This window comes from Ramularia collo-cygni (assembly GCF_900074925.1).
Source record: "Ramularia collo-cygni strain URUG2 genome assembly, contig: RCC_scaffold08, whole genome shotgun sequence".
In the NCBI taxonomy this organism is placed as follows: domain Eukaryota; kingdom Fungi; phylum Ascomycota; class Dothideomycetes; order Mycosphaerellales; family Mycosphaerellaceae; genus Ramularia; species Ramularia collo-cygni.
Window position 1 is genome coordinate 1,428,973 of NW_019716262.1, and position 20,397 is coordinate 1,449,369.

The 20,397-nt window shown below is 53.3% G+C and overlaps 7 protein-coding genes; 3 read left to right on the forward strand and 4 right to left on the reverse strand.

Annotated features, from left to right (window-relative positions):
- Positions 1-322: 322 nt before the first annotated feature.
- Positions 323-8,091, forward strand: RCC_06061 (related to TAO3-Transcriptional Activator of OCH1; the record flags this gene model as incomplete). XM_023771325.1 has 2 exons in its annotated part: positions 323-326; positions 404-8,091. 2 exons carry the CDS (start codon positions 323-325, stop codon positions 8,089-8,091), a joined length of 7,692 nt encoding a protein of 2,563 aa, XP_023627093.1.
- A 762-nt stretch (positions 8,092-8,853) lies between these two features.
- Positions 8,854-11,658, forward strand: RCC_06062 (uncharacterized protein; the record flags this gene model as incomplete). Its single annotated transcript, XM_023771326.1, has 1 exon — positions 8,854-11,658. One exon carries the CDS (start codon positions 8,854-8,856, stop codon positions 11,656-11,658), a length of 2,805 nt encoding a protein of 934 aa, XP_023627094.1.
- Positions 11,659-12,964: 1,306 nt separating this feature from the next.
- On the forward strand, positions 12,965-14,364 carry RCC_06063 (uncharacterized protein; the record flags this gene model as incomplete). XM_023771327.1 has 2 exons in its annotated part: positions 12,965-13,023; positions 13,209-14,364. 2 exons carry the CDS (start codon positions 12,965-12,967, stop codon positions 14,362-14,364), a joined length of 1,215 nt encoding a protein of 404 aa, XP_023627095.1.
- Positions 14,365-14,600: 236 nt separating this feature from the next.
- Positions 14,601-15,347, reverse strand: RCC_06064 (related to glutathione S-transferase III; the record flags this gene model as incomplete). Its single annotated transcript, XM_023771328.1, has 1 exon — positions 14,601-15,347. One exon carries the CDS (start codon positions 15,345-15,347, stop codon positions 14,601-14,603), a length of 747 nt encoding a protein of 248 aa, XP_023627096.1.
- A 506-nt stretch (positions 15,348-15,853) lies between these two features.
- RCC_06065 (uncharacterized protein) lies at positions 15,854-16,541 on the reverse strand (the record flags this gene model as incomplete). XM_023771329.1 has 2 exons in its annotated part: positions 15,854-15,898; positions 15,957-16,541. The coding sequence occupies 2 exons, from the start codon at positions 16,539-16,541 to the stop codon at positions 15,854-15,856; spliced, it is 630 nt and encodes a 209-aa protein (XP_023627097.1).
- Positions 16,542-17,884: 1,343 nt separating this feature from the next.
- On the reverse strand, positions 17,885-18,649 carry RCC_06066 (uncharacterized protein; the record flags this gene model as incomplete). The annotated part of the gene is made up of 1 exon (XM_023771330.1): positions 17,885-18,649. The coding sequence occupies one exon, from the start codon at positions 18,647-18,649 to the stop codon at positions 17,885-17,887; it is 765 nt and encodes a 254-aa protein (XP_023627098.1).
- Positions 18,650-19,251: 602 nt separating this feature from the next.
- RCC_06067 (related to small nuclear ribonucleoprotein snRNP U1A) lies at positions 19,252-20,125 on the reverse strand (the record flags this gene model as incomplete). XM_023771331.1 has 3 exons in its annotated part: positions 19,252-19,646; positions 19,710-20,023; positions 20,100-20,125. The coding sequence occupies 3 exons, from the start codon at positions 20,123-20,125 to the stop codon at positions 19,252-19,254; spliced, it is 735 nt and encodes a 244-aa protein (XP_023627099.1).
- Between the last annotated feature and the right edge of the window lie 272 nt (positions 20,126-20,397).

A 20,397-nucleotide genomic window follows, 5' to 3' on the forward strand; every position in this document is an offset into this window, starting at 1 on the left:
TCAGCCCATTGGATCAATTCAGTTTAGCCCAACGGGCGGTTGCTGCAAGGAACACAAGGGACGACGCCTGGACGCCATTAGGATTCCTGACTGCCGAGCCCATCGACAACGCTTCAATAAATATCTTGTGCCCTGCGTAGCATTCGTGGCGGAGCTTTGGTGGAACGCGGGCACCGTTCAGCCTGCCCTACACCATCCATCCCATCCTTTCCATCGACACGCATTCGTTTGACACTGGACATTGAAAGTTTGTGGGGGTCCACACGCGCGCAGCAAAAGCTTGGAGGAATAATGCACCACGCGCGAGCGAGAGTGAGATAGGATGAGTATGGCAATCACACGTCTTGGAGCAAGGCGTTTGCGGTACACGACGATTTGCTGACGAAACACTGCGTCGCGACAGCTGTGCCTGCGCCGTCAGATGGACGCCCTCTGCCCTCGCCCGCGGACCTCGACTACGCGGACCTCAGTAGCAGCCCTCCACCGGAGCCTCTGCTGATTGCCCCGCCCACCGCTCCCTATCCTCCACCGAGTGCCACCCTACGGGACCATTCCACCAATCGCGGTCGTGCATTGAGCGCAACGAGCCCTCAGAATGCCACGCCACGAGCCACAACGCCCGCATCGCAGGCTCGGTTGAAGTCCAGTCTCGAGATTGATCGCAAAGCCTCCGTTCCCTATGGCCATCACCGGCAGACATCGATTGTGCACGGGGTGCAGCATTCGCGCAACACCAGCATGCTGTCCGCATCGACTAGCTCAAGTCCGATGACCCCTCAAAAGATTGCATTCCCCGACGCCATGCCCGGTGCATACAATCCAGCTCCGAGTCTGAAGAAAAGTCCGTCAATGTCAACGTTACATTCGAATGCCCTGCCGAATGGTGCGCTTCCAACTGCAGTCAATCGTAGTTTTGAAAATGGCACCATGCAGAGGAGGCCAGAGCGCATGCATAGTGGGAGGGTGAAGCGTAGCCATGAGCATCAGCGATCACAGTCGAGGATTACGGCGCATACGCAGACGCCGGCACAGACACCGGAGTTGAAAACGGTTGGCGAGTATGCGCTTCACCACTTGTTCACCTCGTTCATCGCCGAGGCCGACGAGAGGATTGAGCGTTGCATGCAGAAGCCAGGAGAGCCAGAACCTCGTATTGAAGACATTTGCGGCCCGGGGGCAGATCCGGCTTTTGACCAGCTCATATCCTCGCTGGGACACATCAATCGACACAAGCCAAACTCCCTGATTGATTCAGTCATACACTGGCGAAAGAAGAAGGCGGATACTGCAAACACCATGTACGGAGAGTTGAGAGCGCTGCGAGAGGCCAATTCCTTGACCCAGCGTGCTATCATGGGCGGTCCCACCTCAGTTCCCAACTCGCCGCCCAGCGGCCGTGATATTGTCCTGCTAGAGGCGAGCGTTGGAATGGCAGATCGGCGGTCCACAGTCTCTATTTATATTCTATGCCGAGTGCTGATCGAAATCATTGGACAAACAACCCTTCGAGCCCTGAACGGACCAGACAGTGCACTGAACACTGCCGGACGGCTTGAAGATGTAATATACGGCCAGTTGCAAAGTGCCGATCCAGATCTACTGGCAACATCGCCCGTCATCCGAGCGAATTGGGTCATACGAGGCCAGCTGCTCGGAGTGATGAGTGGTGTCCGCTTCGATGAGGTGGTTGAGAGATTCCTCAAGGATCTCAAGGTCGCGCAGAAGCGATTGTCAATCAAAGGACTCGCCGATCCCAAATTGGCCGCGAAGACATCTTTGCTCGTGCAGAGTATGCGATGGCTGAAAATACGCACTCAACCTGAGGAGGCCTGGCAGCAGTCTTGTCAGATGCTCCAACTGCTTGCCAAATTCTTTGCGGAAGTACATGGCCGGACCATGAAGCATGCGTATGCGGAGCTCTTTGAACATCTTCTTCTGCCCATCGCGGCGACGGCAACAACCGAGCTCAACATGCCCAAATGGAAGGAGGTGGTATCAATTGTACAGCCAAAGATTACGCAAATGCTTTCAAAAGCAGACCATTGGCCACATGTTTATCCGTTGCAGGCGGTGCTTTTGTGTGCCTCGCCTGCTGAACAATTTGCCACGCAGTGGCTGCAACTGGTTGTCACATTCCAGCCGAAAGCTCGAGATCGTGCGGCTCGCTCTCACGCCCTCAAAGCGATTTGTCGACTTGTGTGGCGATATCTATACCGCACTGCCGACTCGCCCAATGCTGTGGCCAGGAAGCTTGACGAGATTGTGAAGCTCGTCTTTCAGGGAGGCAAGCGCGTGCTCATATCGACTGATCCCACCATTGCAGATCCTCTCATACAGCTTATACGGATGGTTGGTTACAAGCATCAAGACGTATGCTTCAGGACAATCATCTTTCCCCTCATGAACGCGGAACTGTTTTCCGGTTCTGATAGAGACCTGAAGATTGAGAATCTCGACCCGGAGAAGACCGTCATCGCCATCCGCGCGTTCCTCGCCATCATGGCCGATCTGGAGAGGGCAGAGGCTCCTCCCTTCCCGACACGTTTCGAGTGCGATTCGCTAATGGACCCGTCATCACGAACGCCCATCACCCATCGTCGAACCCGGTCGCAGGGCTTTGCTCTATCCGCAGGTCGGACTGAGCGTTTGTCACGACCTGTCATGACTACAAACCTTAACGAAGTCGCAAAGGAGTATTATGTCAAGTTCTGCAAGATGCTGGGACAGTTGACCATCATCTGCGACAACACCTTTGGTGGGCAAGCTGTGCTGGATGAGAAGTTTTCCTCGCAGACGCCCAAAACACCAATGGCCGAAGCATTCACGTTATACAAGAGAGACGAGATGCACCCCACCGATGTTCGGCAGCACTACTACGACCTGCTGCATGTTGCCGTGGAGGCACTGCCGCGATGTTTATCGCCACATTTACCCATCAACTCGCTGGTCAACCTGCTTTGTACGGGTACCGCTCACGTCCAGTCCCATATTGCGACCTCTTCGGCACAATCTCTCAAATCCATCGCACGGCAGTCGCACGCGCAGCAGGTCACCATCGGCTTCGCACGGTTCATCTTCAACTTCGACGACCGCTATGCCACTGTTTCGGATGGCAGTCTGCTAGGGCCGGGCCATATTGAAAATACACTCAAGCTCTACGTTGAGTTGCTGCAAATATGGATCGATGATATTCAACAGCGCACGCGCAAGGCTGCGGCGGAGCCGCGCGATGACGAAGATCAGACTATTCGTCCGCTACCACTCGATCTGTCAGGAWTCCTAGCGCACGTTGATGAGGTTGAATCTCACGGGCTGTTCTTCCTCTGTTCGCCATCCCGAGCGGTTCGAGCTGTGGCCGTCAACGTCTTGCGTCTCATCACCAACTTCGATACTGCGTTGGGCAAGCCTTGTACCCGCATCATCAGCATTCTCGAAGGCGGCTCGCAGCAAGTGATTGATGTCAACGACGAACGTCTGACATTGGCGGAGCGAAGCCGGCTGCAAAAGGGCCTGCGTAAGGGCAATGTCAACAGCACACTTGTCGAGCTTTGCAGCAGTGACGTCGCACACGATGCAAATCTGTGGTTCAAAGTCTTCCCAAACCTCGTTCGGCTCAGTTCTGAGATCTGTCTACATGCCGTTGCCCTGACCCGGGAGCTTGTGTGCCAGAGGCTGTCTCACAGTTACCGATTGATCGCAGCTCTCGGCGAGGGCGTCAACAACAAACATACGGCAAATGCACTCGAACAAGCCTTTGGCGCGAACAAACCTTCTGCTCGACTGAACAGCACTTCTCCTGATATCATCATCGAACAGTGGAAAATTCACCTCATATTCGCCTGTACAACATTGACAAATATTGGCGGCTCGTCGAATCATCTCCCCGTCTCCAGCCAGAGCTCTCAGCACACCCGTAAGAGCTCAAAGTCGTCTGCAACTAGCCAGGAGAAGATCGCGTCTGCATCGGAGCTCTTCACAAGAGTGGTGCCGTTCTTGAGTGTGCCCAATCCGAGTGTTCGGAGTGCAGCAGTGGCTGGCCTTGGAGCTACCAATGCGACGCTCTTCCAAGCACTACTCGAGATCCTGCAGCCGTTGGTTATGGAATGTAGTGCAGAAGCAAAAGAACGCATTGCTACTCATCAGCGGAGTATCAGCAACTCACGGAGGAACTACAGGATTGACTTTTTGCGAACAGAGATCACACACCTCCTTAGTCTGACCTCACACCTTCTCTACAATCCGACCGTCTCCAGCGAGGACTATGTCATGGCTTACATGGTTGATTACACCAAGCATCTTCGAATCTTCCTAAGCGACACGGGAATACAAGGAGAGCTAGAGTTCCAAAAACTGCGAACGCATTACTGTGCACTCGTGGACAACCTTTATGGTAGCGTCCAAACTCGTGAGAACGCCGCTCACTGGATCTCGTTTCAGTCTCGACAAGCGACTTTCGCGCTGATGGAAAATTGGTGCGGCTTCTCACCTAATGAGTTTCAGCTTCGCAAGCATCAAGAACACCTTCGCCGGTCGATCTTGGAGCGCGAAGGTGACATGCGCAGTAGAGGTGWCATCAACTCAGCGATCGAAAAGGAGAAGAATGAGCTTCAATTTGCCGCACTCAGTGCAATGGCCATGCTTTGTGCCGGACCACTACGATTTGTGGCAGACAGCAGGGTACTGATGCAGTTCGACGTAAGGCGAATGCTGTCATGGATTAATGGCATCTTCGAAGCGCCCAGCGATCGGACACACAACGTCGGCCGGAAGGCACTCCACAGTCTTATCGTGCACAACCTTGACCAGCCATACCTCATGGCACAGACGATGAGAATGTGCTACATCGCCCGCACGCCCAAGTCTGTGGGTAGCTATTTTGAAGTCGTTACGAAAGTGTTGACGGAAAATAACGACATAGCGACGCCGTTTTGGAAGATTCTCTGTGCAGGTCTGTACACGCTTGGAAATGAGGACAACAGCGTACGAATGAAATCTGCAAAACTTTTACGCACTCTTGAAGAACGCCAGGGCAAAACATCCAAGCTGCAAGATCTTGACATCAGTGTCTCGGACAAGACGACGGCGGTGTACAAGCTCGCACAGTTCGAGATTTCCCGCCGACTAGCCAGTCAACACCCAGAACTTGCTTTTCACGTCTTCTCGGAGTTTTCCGCGTACTTCAACGAGCTACAGCCTGATCATCAGCGGAATATGGTCTCCGGGATGCTCCCATGGATCCAGACTATTGAGCTCCAGCTCGACCCAAACGGAGGCCCTACTGCAACATCCCACATGCTCCTGGTGAACCTCTTCGAGATCACAGTCAAGAGCAGCATAACTCTGCACAATGAGATTCAAGCGCTGTGGCAAGCCCTTGCCACAGGTCCCTACGCAGGGAATGTACAACTTATCCTCGATTTCATCATCACCATCTGCTTGGACAAGCGGGAGCAGAACTTTGTGATATATGCGAAGCAAATCGTCGTCTTTCTCTCCAAGACACCAGCTGGCGCGAGGGTGGTAGAGTATCTGCTCATGCAGATCTGTCCAARGACTATGGTGGCCGAGCGACGAGAGGCTATGCAGCCTCCGCTCGACACTGCCGGGCTGCCGTACATTGCCGATCTTGCTGTAGTGCTTCCAAGCGGCGCAAAGCAGAACGGTCTTTCATTGGGCCAGCTGAGCATGATATTACTAGTGGATCTGGTCGTCTCGCCTTTTCAGCTGCCGGCGGACAAGGTGCCTGTTCTGCTGCAGGTCATCCTCGTGCAGTGGGATCAATATGTTAGTGTCGTGCAGGATCAGGCACGCGAGATGCTGGTACATCTCATTCATGAACTTGTTATATCCAAGATCGATTCTGGAAGCACCGAGCCGGACAAGAAATCCATCGAAGACTTTATCGAGTCGGTGCGGAGACAAGACGTCAAGATTTCCTGGTCATACGCCGATAGCGAGGTACGTGCTGGAGAAGAGGACAGCCGGGCGGTATCAGAGCCAATGGCATACGTGGTTGATGAGGTTGTGCGCATCTTCTCAATCACCTACCCAGGCATCCGCGAGGAATGGGGCAGAGTCACAATGCACTGGGCTACGTCGTGTGCGGTGAGGCACGTTGCGTGCAGGAGTTTCCAGGTGTTCAGATGTGTCTCCACGACGCTTGATCAGGACATGCTCGCCGATATGCTTGCGAGGCTGTCCAACACCATTGCCGATGACGAAAACCACGACTATCTCATCTTCTCGCTGGAGATCTTGACAACGCTGAGAAGCATCATCGATGCACTGGATCCTTTGGACGTGCTTGCTTATCCGCAGCTCTTCTGGAACGCCTGTGCCTGCCTCGATACCATCTTCGAGCGAGAGTTTCAGGAATGTCTCAGCATGCTTGATCTGCTTCTGACCAAGATGGACTTGAGTGATCCGGCGGTGCTGAAGATTCTCCAAGAAAGTCAGCCTGAGAAATGGGACGGTGGTTTCTCCGGCCTTCACACGCTCATCTACAAAGGTGTTCGCTCCAGTAAATCCATGGAACGCTCTCTCAAGATCATGGAAAGACTGATCAAGCTTCCATCGGGTGACATCGTGGGTGACGATGACCGACTATTGTTCACAGTCCTGGCAAATCTACCTCGCTACCTGCATCACTTCGATCACGACATCGATACATCAATCTTGGAATCCGCAGAGATTCTAGCATATGCAGCAGAAAGCCAGAACTATGTCAACCTCGCGAGAGCTCTGCAAGGTTTCGCCAGCGGCAAATATCGGACCGAAAAGGACTTCCTCGCGCAGTGTATGTCTGCCATCCGTACGGCCTTCTTTCCCATGCAGGAGTTCAACAGCCTCGTGTTCCTCCTCGGCATGGTCAACAACCAGACTGCTTGGGCCAAAGTCAAGACGATGCAGATATTGTGTGTCATAATCCCAGAAACCGACATGCGCAAGCCGGAGATTGCTAGTCAAGGGCCAGATCTGATCTCGCCGTTGTTACGATTACTCCAAACTGAGCACTGCCAGCAAGCCTTGGATGTTCTGGACAATGTGATTGATATGACCGGTACACCGCTCGACAACAAGCACCTTCGCATGAGCATGGCAGGCTCGCACTCCAGCCGGGCGACAAGGAAAGAGTACGACAGCACGAAGAGTTTGTATGGTATTCCAGAGGAGTCTGGATGGTCAATTCCTATGCCAGCGTTGCATTCGGCCCAGACACGAGCAAACGTGCACGCTGTCTTCTACACACTGGCCTACGCCGGCGTGAACGGCTATCACGAGACTGACAACACACCTGAGATTGAGTTCCACAAAGACGACTACAGTCAATACGACTCGTATTTTGCTGATCGTACTGCGACAATGCTCTCGGATGATGCACGCATTGCGGATACCAATCTCGGCGAACTGGCGGAGAAACTTGACACTCTCGACGATTTCTTCGACGAATCGGCCGAATCGCCATCTGCTTTGCAGAATGGAGCAGAGAGGTATGCGGTCGATGCGCGAGAAAATCTCTACGATCAACAAGCCTTGCCAATCCTTCATCGCTCGCTGAGGCGGAATGCGAGCATCACATCTTTCCAGACTGGTTTCGCCGAACTCCGTCGTCATCCACCTCGCGAACCCATCATGAATCCAGCAGCTTTTGCTCACCCAGCCTATGCTCAGCCTCCAGGCCTGCACCACCGTCCGAGCACARATACCACTCGACCTGGTCTTCACAACCGCTCCGTCACTTCTCCTGTGACATCCCTCAATTCTCCAACCCGCTCCAACACCGACCTCTTATCTGGCGATGAGACTGGGGATGATGTTGAGCCTTTCTCCGATGCTGATGACGAGCCGCATACCTTTGGACGCTCGCAGACTGCGGATGAGATTTCTCAAAGTGCACAGTATACGGTCAAGCCTTCTGGGGGATTCAAAGCGCTGCGGTCTAATTTCAGACGACTCACGAGTGGGAGTCACGCTGCAACGAGGGAGGCTAGAGATGCGGTTAGAGCAGCTGAGGCTGCGAGGAATCTCAAAGTTCCCAAGTTGCCTGCGGGATATATTTTGAGGGAGGGGCCGTTCAGTGCTGAGCCATAGGGGTGGAGGGATGATATCGGCGGCTTCTTGTATAAAGAGGTGTTGTAGTGTTATTAGTAGATATTTGATACCCATCTAACGAAGATTACGTTTGACGTGTACGCTTGAGGAGAAATTGGTCTCACATTAAGTTTGGGTGAACATGCAACCGCCTGTACGTTTTCACAGCTGTATCGTGTGCGAAATGTCGTCGAGTATGTGGAACATGGAGAGCCGGAAGACATTTTTCTTGGCAGTGACTGAGAGACTGCTGTTCTGTCGAAGAGCCAGACATGGGCAGCACATTCAACATCATCGCGACGTTGCCGTCCTCATCAGTCCTAACCCTAACCCTACCACTGACTCCGGAGCCAAGTCCGCATGGCCTGCAGTTGCAGACGCCCGCCCAAACATTTCCCAACTGACTGTTAACATTGCCATCACAAGTCACAATCGCGGCAACCACAAGTCTCCCTTGGCAGCTCCGAACATCACGGACTTTTGATCAAACATTGCCAGATTCGCGCCTGACATTGCGTCCTCGAGCAGTGAATGCTTCCTGTCCGGCGAACATTGACTCACTGGAGCACAAATCCACAAAAAAGTCCGCTGCTCTTCAAAGCTTCAATTTCCATCAGACTGCTGCACCCGAGCAAATGCGCGTTCAGAGAAAACTGCATGTCTCCGGTCCGATCGAGTTCTACATCACCTAGAGGTATCAAGCGACGTCGCGTGGAAAGTCCATCTTCATCATCACCTGCACACCGCAGACAAACCTCCAACATGCCGCCGATGCTGGTCCAGGAAGTCGAGGATGAAGTCACATCCTCCTCGACGACGATACAACTCACGCCCGTGGAGGAAACTCTAACGCGACTCCTTTTGGACGTCGCACAATACATTGATGAAACTCCCGATGCTGCAGCCGGACAAGAGAGTCAAATTGCCCTTCCCCAAGAACTGGCAAAGGAGAAACTCACGCYGAGGTATACGGGAGGTTGGGTGCGAGACAAGCTGTTGGGTGTTCCATCACATGACATTGATGTGGCAATCAACAAAATGACGGGCTATCAATTCGGGTTGAGAATGAAAGAGTATCTCGAGCTTCCCGGAAACTTGGAAAAGTATGGTTTGGAGTCCGTCGCTTCGAATGAGAAGCAGAACGCCAAAGCAGGTACGACGGACAAATCAAAGACTGTGGGTGGTTTGCACAAGATTGAGGCGAATCCGGAGAAATCGAAACATTTGGAGACCACGACCATGAGGATTCTCGGACTGGACATTGATCTTGTCAATCTACGGAAAGAAACCTACTCGGATGATAGTCGGAACCCACAGGTTGAATTTGGTACTCCCGAAGAAGATGCAATGAGAAGAGACGCAACTGTCAACGCCATGTTCTACAATCTCAACACCAAAGAGACGGAAGACTTCACCGGACGTGGACATGAAGACATGGCGTCGAAGATGATCCGCACTCCTCTCGAACCTTATCAGACCTTCAAGGACGATCCGCTTCGCGTACTTCGACTCATACGGTTTGCAAGTCGACTGGGATATACCATTGAGCCTGAAGTCCTCCAGGCCATGCGCGATGCAGAAATCAAAGATGCCTTGAGGAGAAAAATCAGTCGCGAGCGAGTGGGCACTGAATTGGAGAAGTCTCTACAAGGTCCCGATCCACATGAAGCGCTGCGACTAATCTTCGACTTGGATTTGTACGAAACGATCTTCTCGGACCCATCTCTTGGGAATGMGGATCACTACACCCCGGATACGAAAGGGTGGCAAGTCATCATCGATTCATTGGGGGAGACCATTGACAATGAGGGAGTGCTTGCTGAGAATCTCGTCCGAGATAAGGAGGAGAAGTACCTTGCCTGGCAACTCGCAGCCATGGTTCCGTACCGGGATGCTCCACAACCCCAGGCACCACCTGGAAAGAAACCTCTACCGCCTGTGGCTGTTGTTGTTGCGAGAGAGGGCTTCAAAGCGACGAATCGTGTTGCGGACGTCATTGGTGCGGCTGTGAAGCATCAGGAGGAGATTTCCGGGGTTGTAGACAAGTTGTACGAGAGGAAGCGAAGACCCGACAAGGAGGTCGAGGGCAGCGAGGATGTCACTAGACGTGACGTTCTGGGGATGGCGATTAGGAGGTGGGGCGGAACTTGGAGGAGTCAAGTCATCTATTCCTTGATGGTGKAGATCTCGGWRRWYSYYGARKMWKTWRATGRTRAGTCTTGTCACTTTCCCTTCCCTTCATGTACATGTACTGACTTGTATCCTCTACCAGCTCTGCAGAGGAAATACACCCATTTCCTAACCCACCTCACCAATCTCTCCCTACTGGAAGTCTACACCCTCAAACCTCTCCTCGACGGCAAAACCCTCGCCAAAGCAATCGGTACCCCTCCCGGACCATGGATGAAAGATGCCTTGGATGTGGTCATGGCCTGGCAACTCCGTCACCCAGAAACCACGGATCCAGCACAAGCTGTTGAGGAAGTTCAGAGCCATCAGAAGAAGCATGCTGGGAATGGTGAGCTTACATTCGACCTCATCCGCCACTTCCTCTCGCTGACGATACGTCCTTTGTTCCTCAAGGCCGGTAGTAGCAGTCATCCTAGCGTTACGGCCCAAGGAAGGAAAGTCCAAGGGAAGGCGCTGCCGAGGAAAATTGGGGTGCAGGCTATGGAGACCCCGGGTTGGAAAGGTGGGAAGGAGGCGTATGTGTTTGATGTGCTAAGGTGGGTTGTGGGGAGGTTGAGAAGGGAGAGAGTTGGGGAGGTTTGGCCGCTCATTGTCCCGCCACTGCTCACTCTGGTGGATGATTGGGAGGTGCAGTATAAGATTCTGGGAGCGGAGTTCTTGATGGGGTTGTTGGAGGTTGTGGAGCCGGAGTTGTTGGCGAGGACTGGATTGGGGGAGGTTTTTGAAGAGGCTTTTATGGGTTGTTTGGGGTATCTCCCTCCCACCAGTCCTGAGGATGAGGCGGTGAGGTTGTTGGGGAGGGTATTCCCTGCGCTGATTGTGCTGGGACGGGTGCGATTTGACGAGAACATGCCGATGAAGGCCACGCCGGAAGAGAATCGACGGCTTAGGATGAAGTTCCTGGATAAGGTGCTTCGCGAGGGGATCATCTATGGGATTTCGCATTGCGGCAATCATCCCGCGGTCCTGATCCTCTTGTTCGAGCAACTGGCGGTGTTGCTTGATGAGCTGGGAATCGAGTCGGTCAAGCATATTCAATATGTCTTGCCGCTTCTGACTGAGATTTTGAGTCATCCGCTCGGCACGGGGAATTTGGTGATGCTGAGACGGGCTACGCAAGCTTTGCAGGCGTTGATTCGGAATTGCTGGCCGAGGATGGGAGGGTACCGAGGAGAGGTCTTGAAGGGTCTTACGATTTGCTGGTTGAATGTCCAGGATGACGGTGGTGCTGCGGCGGAGGAGCTTCGAGGGGAGCTTCGGGATACGGTGGGACTTCTTCGAGAGGCTGTCAAGGAGGAGTATGATCTTCAGGCTGATTGTGAGGTGTTGATCCAAGCGGATCGGAGGTTGGAGGGACTATTTTCCACTCTCGTCTAGTAGAGTAAGAGTAGATGAGATGGATGTGTTCTATTTCAGCCATTCATGTGAGGTTCTGAAAGTTGATCCAAGAGCTCAAAGGCGCGGGAATTGGGGATTGAGCATTCCCTTCCATCTGCTGCGCAACCCATTTGTGCTTCTAATTCTTTGCCCATGTAGGGTCGCACGGTACGGATGACGGAGGCGATGTCGTAGCAGGACGTAGAACTGGAGTTGTATTGTTGTGGTTGTGGTTGTGATTGTTGTTGGAATGTGGGCTGTTCTTCGTTGGGAAAAGGTGATGAAGAGGAGGTTGAAGCTAGTGATGAGTATGCGTCCCATTGTTGATCCTGAAGATGTTGAGATTGAGATTGAGTGGCACGGCTTGCGAGCGGAGGCGCACTGACTCCTCTATCATTGTTTTGGCCGCATGGCTTCCTCACATTGAGCGCTGTTTCTAGAAAAGCCGCCGAGGAGGATTGCTGTTGTTGAGGATATGGAAGTTCGGGATCGGTGATTCCATGTTGTTGGAGAAGAAGGCGGAGGCGTTTATTCTCTTCTGCTACTGCTCGGGCTGCGGATTGGATTTCCGAGGAGGCTTCTGCGCCTGTTCGTTCGCAGATTCGATATTTGGATTCGAGTTCTTGGAGGTATTCTTTCCTGCGGGCTCGGGAACGGCGYTGGTTGTCTCGGATTCGGGCTAGGTCTGGAGGTTTGGTGTCGGTCATTTTAGGAGGGAGATGGCGAAGTGCAGTATTGGCCCGGATGTGGGATGGATTCCAGGAACGGCCTTTCAATGGGATACAGTGCCAATAGGAGAATTGGTGGTCGTAATTTGGATATGCCTTTCAGTTGAGTTGCAACAGTTCTGGACTGATGGTTTTTCTCCCCGCGAGTTTCTTGCACAATACAGAGAGGAAAGACGGAAATGACAAATCAGATGGAGTGGATTGGACCTCGGAGATGTTGGCCTTTTTGGTGTGATGTGGCGAGTGGGAATGGAGAATCTCGTATGTAAGACGTCTGGTATGCTTGATGGTGTCTGTACGACTTCCCCACAACGAATTCTGGAGAAAAGGATAAGAAGCAGAGGGCAAAGTGCAGATGGCATTGAGTCTAGAAGATCGATCCCATGTCATCGCCAAGCCCGTCGATCGCGCGTGGAGACGAGATGGCGCTAGCAAAAACGCGCTCCCGACTTCACGCGTGCCGGGCTGGGATGTTTACGGCAAGGTCCACGGGTGCTTTTGTTCGGGGTGCATTCGTATCACAGTCTTCTTGTGTGTTGTTCATCAAGTGTGTACAGCTCCACGTTATTATCGTCAACATGGCGTTTGGTAGATCCAACTCCCTGTCCCTCAACACGGGCGCCACCAATTCCCTCTTGTATGTATCGCGCAGCACCCCCCTCTCCGCTGGTCTCCATGGAATTTTTTCCGCTGCCGACCTTGACCCTGTCAATGAAAGCATGGGAGCGGATTGGAAGGTGTCGCTACCTTAGCTCCGACTCGTACCGCGCTGCGAGCTCCGGTTGCATCTGATCGGATCTGACGTTTGCTCTTCTTTTGTAGTGCTTCACAGAACAACAACACCACCACCAACAACAACCCCTCCAACATGAACTCGTCACAGCAGCCCGCCAGTAACCCATTTGGTAGTTCCAGCAACACCACCGGCGGCCTCTTTGGTCTGGGCGGCGGCGGAATGGGCTCCATGGCCGCCAACTCCAACACCAACATGTTCGCGCAATCGGCCAATAACAACAACAATGCATCGACCGCCAACAACAATGCAAGCAGCTTATTCGGTGGCGCGAGCATGCAGAACAACTCTGCCGCTCAACCCTCAGCGCCCTCCCTCCTCGGCGCGACCCAGCACAATCGAACATCCACCGCCACGGCCACACCCTTTGGCCGCCTCAGCATGGGCCAGCCTTCCGCCTCCACAACCAACAACAACACCGTCGGTGCGGCTAAAATCGATCTCGATGGCCTTCGTCCTACCACCCGCTTCGAGGACTGCGTGGATCAGGTCCGGCAAGAGATGGAAACCATAGACAAGATGATTCAAGAGCAGGAAAAATACGCCAAAGAAATTGAAGCGTTCCTCCCCAAACACGCCGACGATGTCGCCTCCCTCGCTCCTGATGTCCTCTTCATTGCCGACAAGGCGGATGATGTCGAGCAAGCACTCGCGAGTGATGCTCAAGGTGTCGATGCACAGCGCAAAAACGCCGAGAAGGATCGCAAAGATTTGGAGCGCTGTACACGAATTGTAACCAACCTCTCCCTTCCACAAGGATATCAATACTCGGGCATGAACTCTACATATGGCAGCATGTACGGCCAACAACGACCTCAGCAACCTCCAAACACGACCAATGTGAGCAACCGAGAAGACTCCACAAACTACGATACAGATCTGATCGGGAATTACTTTGTCCCTCTGGCCGCCGAGTTGCAAAAGACCATGGATGCGTATGCGAGCAATCTGTCCGAGATTGAAAGCCATATGCGGGTGATTGAGAGTTCGGCAGTCGCGCAGGCACAGCAATTGGCGCAGAAAAAGGCCGGAGTGGGCGGTCAGCAGAGTGGCGGAGACGCTACGGTAAGGGAACTTGCGGATACGTTGAGAGGATTTGAGGACAGTATTCTCGGGGTTGCGAGTGTGGTGGGAGAGTGTAGGGATGGGGTCAATGAGCTCGCGTTGGGGAGATTGCGCGCTTGATGGGCATGAATGCAAGGAAAGCTGCTGATGCATCAGGGGATCGAAATGACTTTAGCGATGGCGTTGTGTCTTTTGACTGCTGCATGTTGCGAGGTCTCAAACAGCGGATTGACCGATCACAATATGTTCCGTCTATTCATTTGCATTGCATTGTATGGTCTATTGTACAATACCGAAGACCTACATCCATCCACCACGCCCGCATATCCCTACTCCCATCAAACATGATCAAATCCTCACACCTTTGTCGTCACCGTCTTCTTCTTCCAAGAATCACTCTCCACGCCCCCAAGCGCCAACAAACTCTTCTCCGGCCCCGCCTCCCCAACCAACAACTCCATCTCGGGATCCCCCTTCTCCATAGCCCTCCGATACGCAGGTCTCGTACTAACATCTCCCAACCACCGCACAATATTCTTAAACCCCACCAAACTCACCGCATTCCWATATCTGCCCGTGGAGAGGGAATACATGGCCATGATATCCGCCGCCGTGAAATCCTCTCCCGCCAACCACTTCGCTTGTCCCAATCTCTCATCCACGAGTTGGAGAGCGCTGCGTACGGAGACCGCGGAGAATCCCACCAGGAAGCTATCCGAGGGAAGACCCGATATCCCTATCATCATTGCTGTGCTGAGGGTTGGTTGGAGACTTCCTGCTATGTAGGCGAACCAATAGGTGTATTCTACGAATCCTTTGTCGTGGAGTTTTTTGGAGAGGCGGCCTCCTCCGTATGTCTCGATGATGTAGGTGATGATTGCTGCACTTTCGCTTAGAGTTACAGGGGGATTTACGCCGTCTTTGTCGTCTACGATGAAGGGGGATTTTCCTGTTGAGTTTCCCGGGAGGGATTTGAGGGATTCGGGGGATGTTAGAGGGGAGCGGGTATGGTGGACGAGGGTGTATGAGAGGCCGAGTTCTTCGCAGAGGAAGAGGATGCGTTCGGATTGGGAGATTCCCAGGTGGTGGATTGTGAGGGTCATTTTTCTTGCTTGCTTGCTTGCTTGCTGGATGGATGTTGAGATATGGTGTAGAAGTAGTTTGGTTTCGGATGTTTTGTTGGGATGGGAATATGTCACTATGTCTTTGTATGATCTCTTGTCTACTTACCCCTCCTCCATACGGGCGTACGTACGAGGAACTACTCTCATTGCCGTGCCCCTCTCCCGGCATATCGACAGGAGTGACGTGTGGTGTGRGATTGGTTAAACTCAATTGGGTACTAGATGTGCTTGATGATTAACAGCTAGTGATGCTTCAGGTTAGGGTGCTGTGGATGGAAAAGTGCAGGTCAGGATGATGATGTTCATGTTGTTGTGTCATTTCATATACCATACACAATGCTGCCCCCACGTAAAAAGATAAAGTACAAAAACGCGACGCTGGACCACAAGTGTCTCAGCAGACGAGGAGAATAGCTAGATGGAACACTCCCAAACCACCAAGGACCATCCAGATCATGAAGAAGAGCGTCTGAAGTGGGTGACTTCTACAGGAAGATTGGGATGCATGCGAGAGCGATGTTGAGGTTTCCCTGGCAAAAGGTTGTTAGCAATGGATCTCCCATTCCACGAGGGAGTTGAAGAACTTACCTCCTGGTTGATTGGACAGCAAAAGGTGTTCCCTTGGTTGCACTGGCCGCCGCTGAGCCCACCAGCGGCGAGGATGGGAATGTTGAGGTTGCTCAAAGCGCAACTGCCACCGAGGACGTTGCTGAGGATGTCGCCGCTGGAGCCCTTGGTGTCGCAGCAAGATGCCGCGGTACCCTCGGAGCAAGACTCCACGATGGCGGAGTCTTCACTTGCCTCGATGTTCTTGGGTGGCTCAACAAAGTGCGTGGGAGTGGTGGTGGTGAGGGTGCGGGTGATGAAGACCGGGACCGGAGAGGGTTTCTCGGCGTAGTAGACGGTGTCGTCGTATGGGCCGGGCTTGAGGACCTGCTTCAAGCCCAAGGGACCGAGACTGTCGAGGAAGGCGAATTTCTTGTCGTTTTCGGCAGAACCAGCGAGACTCTTGCTTCCCACGAGTTCGTCGGTGAGGCCTCCAGCGGCGGAAGCGTTGGAGTCGTCGCCGGCAGAACCGGTGAGACCGCTGCTTCCAACGAGGTCGTCGGTGAGACCTGCAGCGGACACGGCAGCGGCGCCGGCCAAGATGGTGAGAAGGGTGTAGTACTGCATGGTGGTGGTGTTTGTTGTTGTTGTTGTTGTTGTTGTTGTTGCTGTTGTACTGTTGTATGGATTATGGTGTTACTGTTGTTGATTAAACGAGTGACTGTAGAATTACTGTAGTGAAGGAGTGTGTAGAATGAATGGCTTGAATGGAATGGAATGGAATGAGATGAGATGAGATGAGATGAAAGAGGAGAGGAACGTTCGAACACATGCCTACTATAAAGCCCTGCGAAGTCCCCTCGGAGACGCGGGACATGTGTGTTCGTGGTTCACGAGATTAGGGAAACGTTTGGGTACCGTGGGCAGCCCCGACGGTCTTGATATGGCGTATCTCGCGTGTCTTTGCATGCTTTCTTTGCGTGGTATGGGATCTGGGAGCGAAGAGGCAAAGTTCCCGGGTTTTGAGGATGATTCTCTTGCTGCTGCTGTCGTCGGGATCATGCTCCATGGCGACCTTTTCGAAGCTCTTTCGACTATCGTTGGTATATTTTCTTGCTGTGATATCATCATCCGATGCGCCTTGTTGCAGAGGTTGTTAGTTGAAGGCGGTGCAGTTGGTTCAGTCGCGGGGAGCAGCAACGGGGGCCGGGGCTCATCAAACGACCGACCAGACCCAATTTCTTCGAATTTCTTCCCGACGCCGCGCCTCAATCCCCATATATTAATAACACATCACCATTACAGCGGCACCTGAGAAGCCGCTCTCGTCGAAGTTCGGCGGCGATGTATCATGAAAGGCGGTCGGTAAGGTACCTTAGGGGCTGGAATTCTCCTTTTCCGACATCATTCCACTTCTCCTTCATACCTCTCAACATCATCACGTGTTCTTCTATTCTACCAGTTGCATCTCGACAATCTTGCAGATTACATGTCAAGCATCTTTCTCCACGGCTTCTCTTCAATTCGAGCATACACGGCAGAGATTTCGACAACCTCTTGTATACGATTCTAAGGACGCCGCTTCCACAGTCACCACTGGTCACTAAGTTACTTTCCTCCTTCCAATGCTCGATGATCGGCGTCATAGGTGGATTCCAACACAGAACCATGGAAGACGAATTCGATGGCGTCCGTGGTCTTTCCGCAGTAAATGTACAGCTACGGAAGCTATGAGCAGGAGAGAGCCTCACCAGATCGCCATGCCTCAACAACGTAGAATTCGTTTCTTGCCTTTTCCCTTGCATCAATCTTGTGCCTCGGAGCAGATGGATGTATGAGGGTCACATCTTTCAGAGACGGAAATAGCAGAGTGCCTTGTCGTCGCAAGAGCATGCCGTATTCAAGTGCACGGGACCATGGAGTCATGGCTTCCAGGCCGTGTATGAAAACTCTGATCATCATCATCATCATCAGAAGAACGCCACAGCAATCATCCAAACAGCCGCCAAGAATCCCACCCTCTGACCCATACCCACAGAGATAAAAGCACCCATCGTGGTCCCACCACTGCTGACGGGCGCCGCCGTAGACGTAGCCATCCCACCTCCCTTCGTAGCAGCAGCAGCAGCGACTTCCTCCACCCGGCCTGTCACGAGGACCGCAACACTCTGGATCTGCCCTCCCGCATACGTATTGACCACATCATACTGAAAGCCCTCAATGGAAGAGGATTCCTCGCAAAACACCATCGACGCCGCAGATTGGGTGCCGCAGTTCTGGGTGATGACAATGGGGTAGTCGACGAGGAACGGGTTGGCGTGTAGCGCTTTCCAGTAGATGTTGGGGCCGGTGAGGAGGGTGGTGAAGAAGGTATCGCGGAGGGAGTTGAAGTTTGCGGGGAAGAGGGAGAGGGTGGTGGTTCCATTGCCGATCCCGATTAGGGAGGCGGATTGGGAAGTTACGGGGCCGAAGTCGGAGGCGTCGGCGGAGTTGATGTAGAAGGGGACGGTGAGGGTTGCTGTCGTTGTTGGGTGAGGGTCGGAGGTTGTCGTGTGGGTGTTGATGTTGGTTCGAGGTTCGGAGGTTCTCGAGTGGGTGTTGGTTGGAGCTTGCAAGGCCGTGGTATCGGTGAGGATCTTAGGCTCGGAGGTTGTGGTGACTTGAGCTTGAGCTTGGGTGAGGTGGGAGATGGTGGCGAGAAGCAGTAATGCCAAGGTGAGGATAATGTGCGGCATGCTGTGCAGAATGTCAATGTCTGTATTTGTGGACGTGGGGATGAAGTGATGAGGTGGTGTGGTTGTGTGGTGGTGTGGTGCGCAGGATGAAGCCGAATCTCAGTGAGGAGGTTGAAGGAAGAATCTTGGCGGAGACGGAGACGGGGCGCTTGCGTGGCATGGCAATTTCTCGACGGCGGAGGGAGAGACCTAGCAGACGTATGCCAGCTTCGATGGACGCTCTTCCTCTCTCCATCACTGTACCTGGGAATGCAGCCCGCTTGCGAGGGAAGAGGAATGGATGGAATCTTGCAGAGATACTACAACGGGTATGGAGGTGGGAGCACATGAGACGTGGAAGGAGACTGCACTTCAACATACCGTACACACCGTGCAAACCTTACATTGTCTGACTCGATTGAAATGCTCGACGGACTTACTGCCAGTGACAAGACCCGACAGCTTCCACCATCCTCCGTGTATGTCACCGCGAGTTGGACGGAAGAATGTCGAGACAGCATCATGACAGCTACTCCCTGCAGTCAGTGTAATGCTGCACTGCACATCGTATCTCTCCCCTCCACATCGCCTTGTAACGGACGCCTGTCTGTTTTCCATTCCTCTCAAGCCGCCGGTTTCTGGAACGTGACCTTGATGGTCGCATCCCCCAGCACGCTGCCATTCATTCCCTCCCTCGCCACAGCAGCCGCATTCTCGTCCTCGTAGTCCGCAAAACCCATGTTTCGTCCGGGCACCGGACGGAACTGCACGAAGCCAGGGAACTGGGCGAACGCTGCCGAAGTCTGCTGCGGCGTGAAATCCTTGGGCAAGTCCCGCAACACCAACATCTTATTCGGTGGGAGGTTCTCGTCCAGCATGGCAGCGGCAGCGCGGTTGGTCTTGGGAGGTCGTTCGGAGTCATTGGTGGAGTTGGCGTTGCCGGCGGCGGCGGCGGCGGCGGAGCGTTGGGCGGATTGTTTGAGGGCCTCTTCTTCTTTCTGGAGGGCCTGTCGGCGTTCTATTCATCATCAGTACCGTCATCCACATCTTCACATCCACCAGAATATCGGGACGTGCTCACCCTTCAAAGCCAATCTCTCCTTCTTGTGCCTCTCCAACGCCTCCTCCCCACCTTCGCGCCTCACGACGGCATCACTCTTGCTCTTGGCAAACTGCACCACCAATTTCCTGCCGAACAATTCGGCACCTTGCAGAAACTCCATGGCATCTTCGGCATCGTCGACGGACGTGAAGACGACGAACGCCTGACCGCGCGCACGGAGATTCTTCTTGGCGACAATCTCTTCAATCTCGCCCAGCTCGGAGCAGATGTTCCGGATGCCTTCGATCAGCGCGGGGATTTTGATGGATTCGTCAATGTTGCGGAGGTACAAGCTGCAAGGACGACATGCGTGTTAGTTAGTGAGGGGATGTCCAGTGCGCGGTTCGTACGGATGTGCAATGTACGAACGTTGCGTTGGGTGGATTGGAGGCCATGACGATTGGGCACGAATTATGCAGATGTTGTTGTTGTCTTGGTGGTGATTGTCGAAGAAGTGATGGATCGCGGATGGCCGAGCTGAGGTCGGCGATCAATGAATGTTCTGCCTTGATCCTCAGGCAGAGAATGCCATGTGGAGAACAAGCTTTCACTTTCCCTTCCGTTCCCGGCAACCCAAGCTTCCGGAGCAAGCGCGTGTCAGTCGCGAGAAGCTCATCTCATCTCCACTGCAAACAAGACCAAGAGGCATGTAACCTAGGCTCTCATC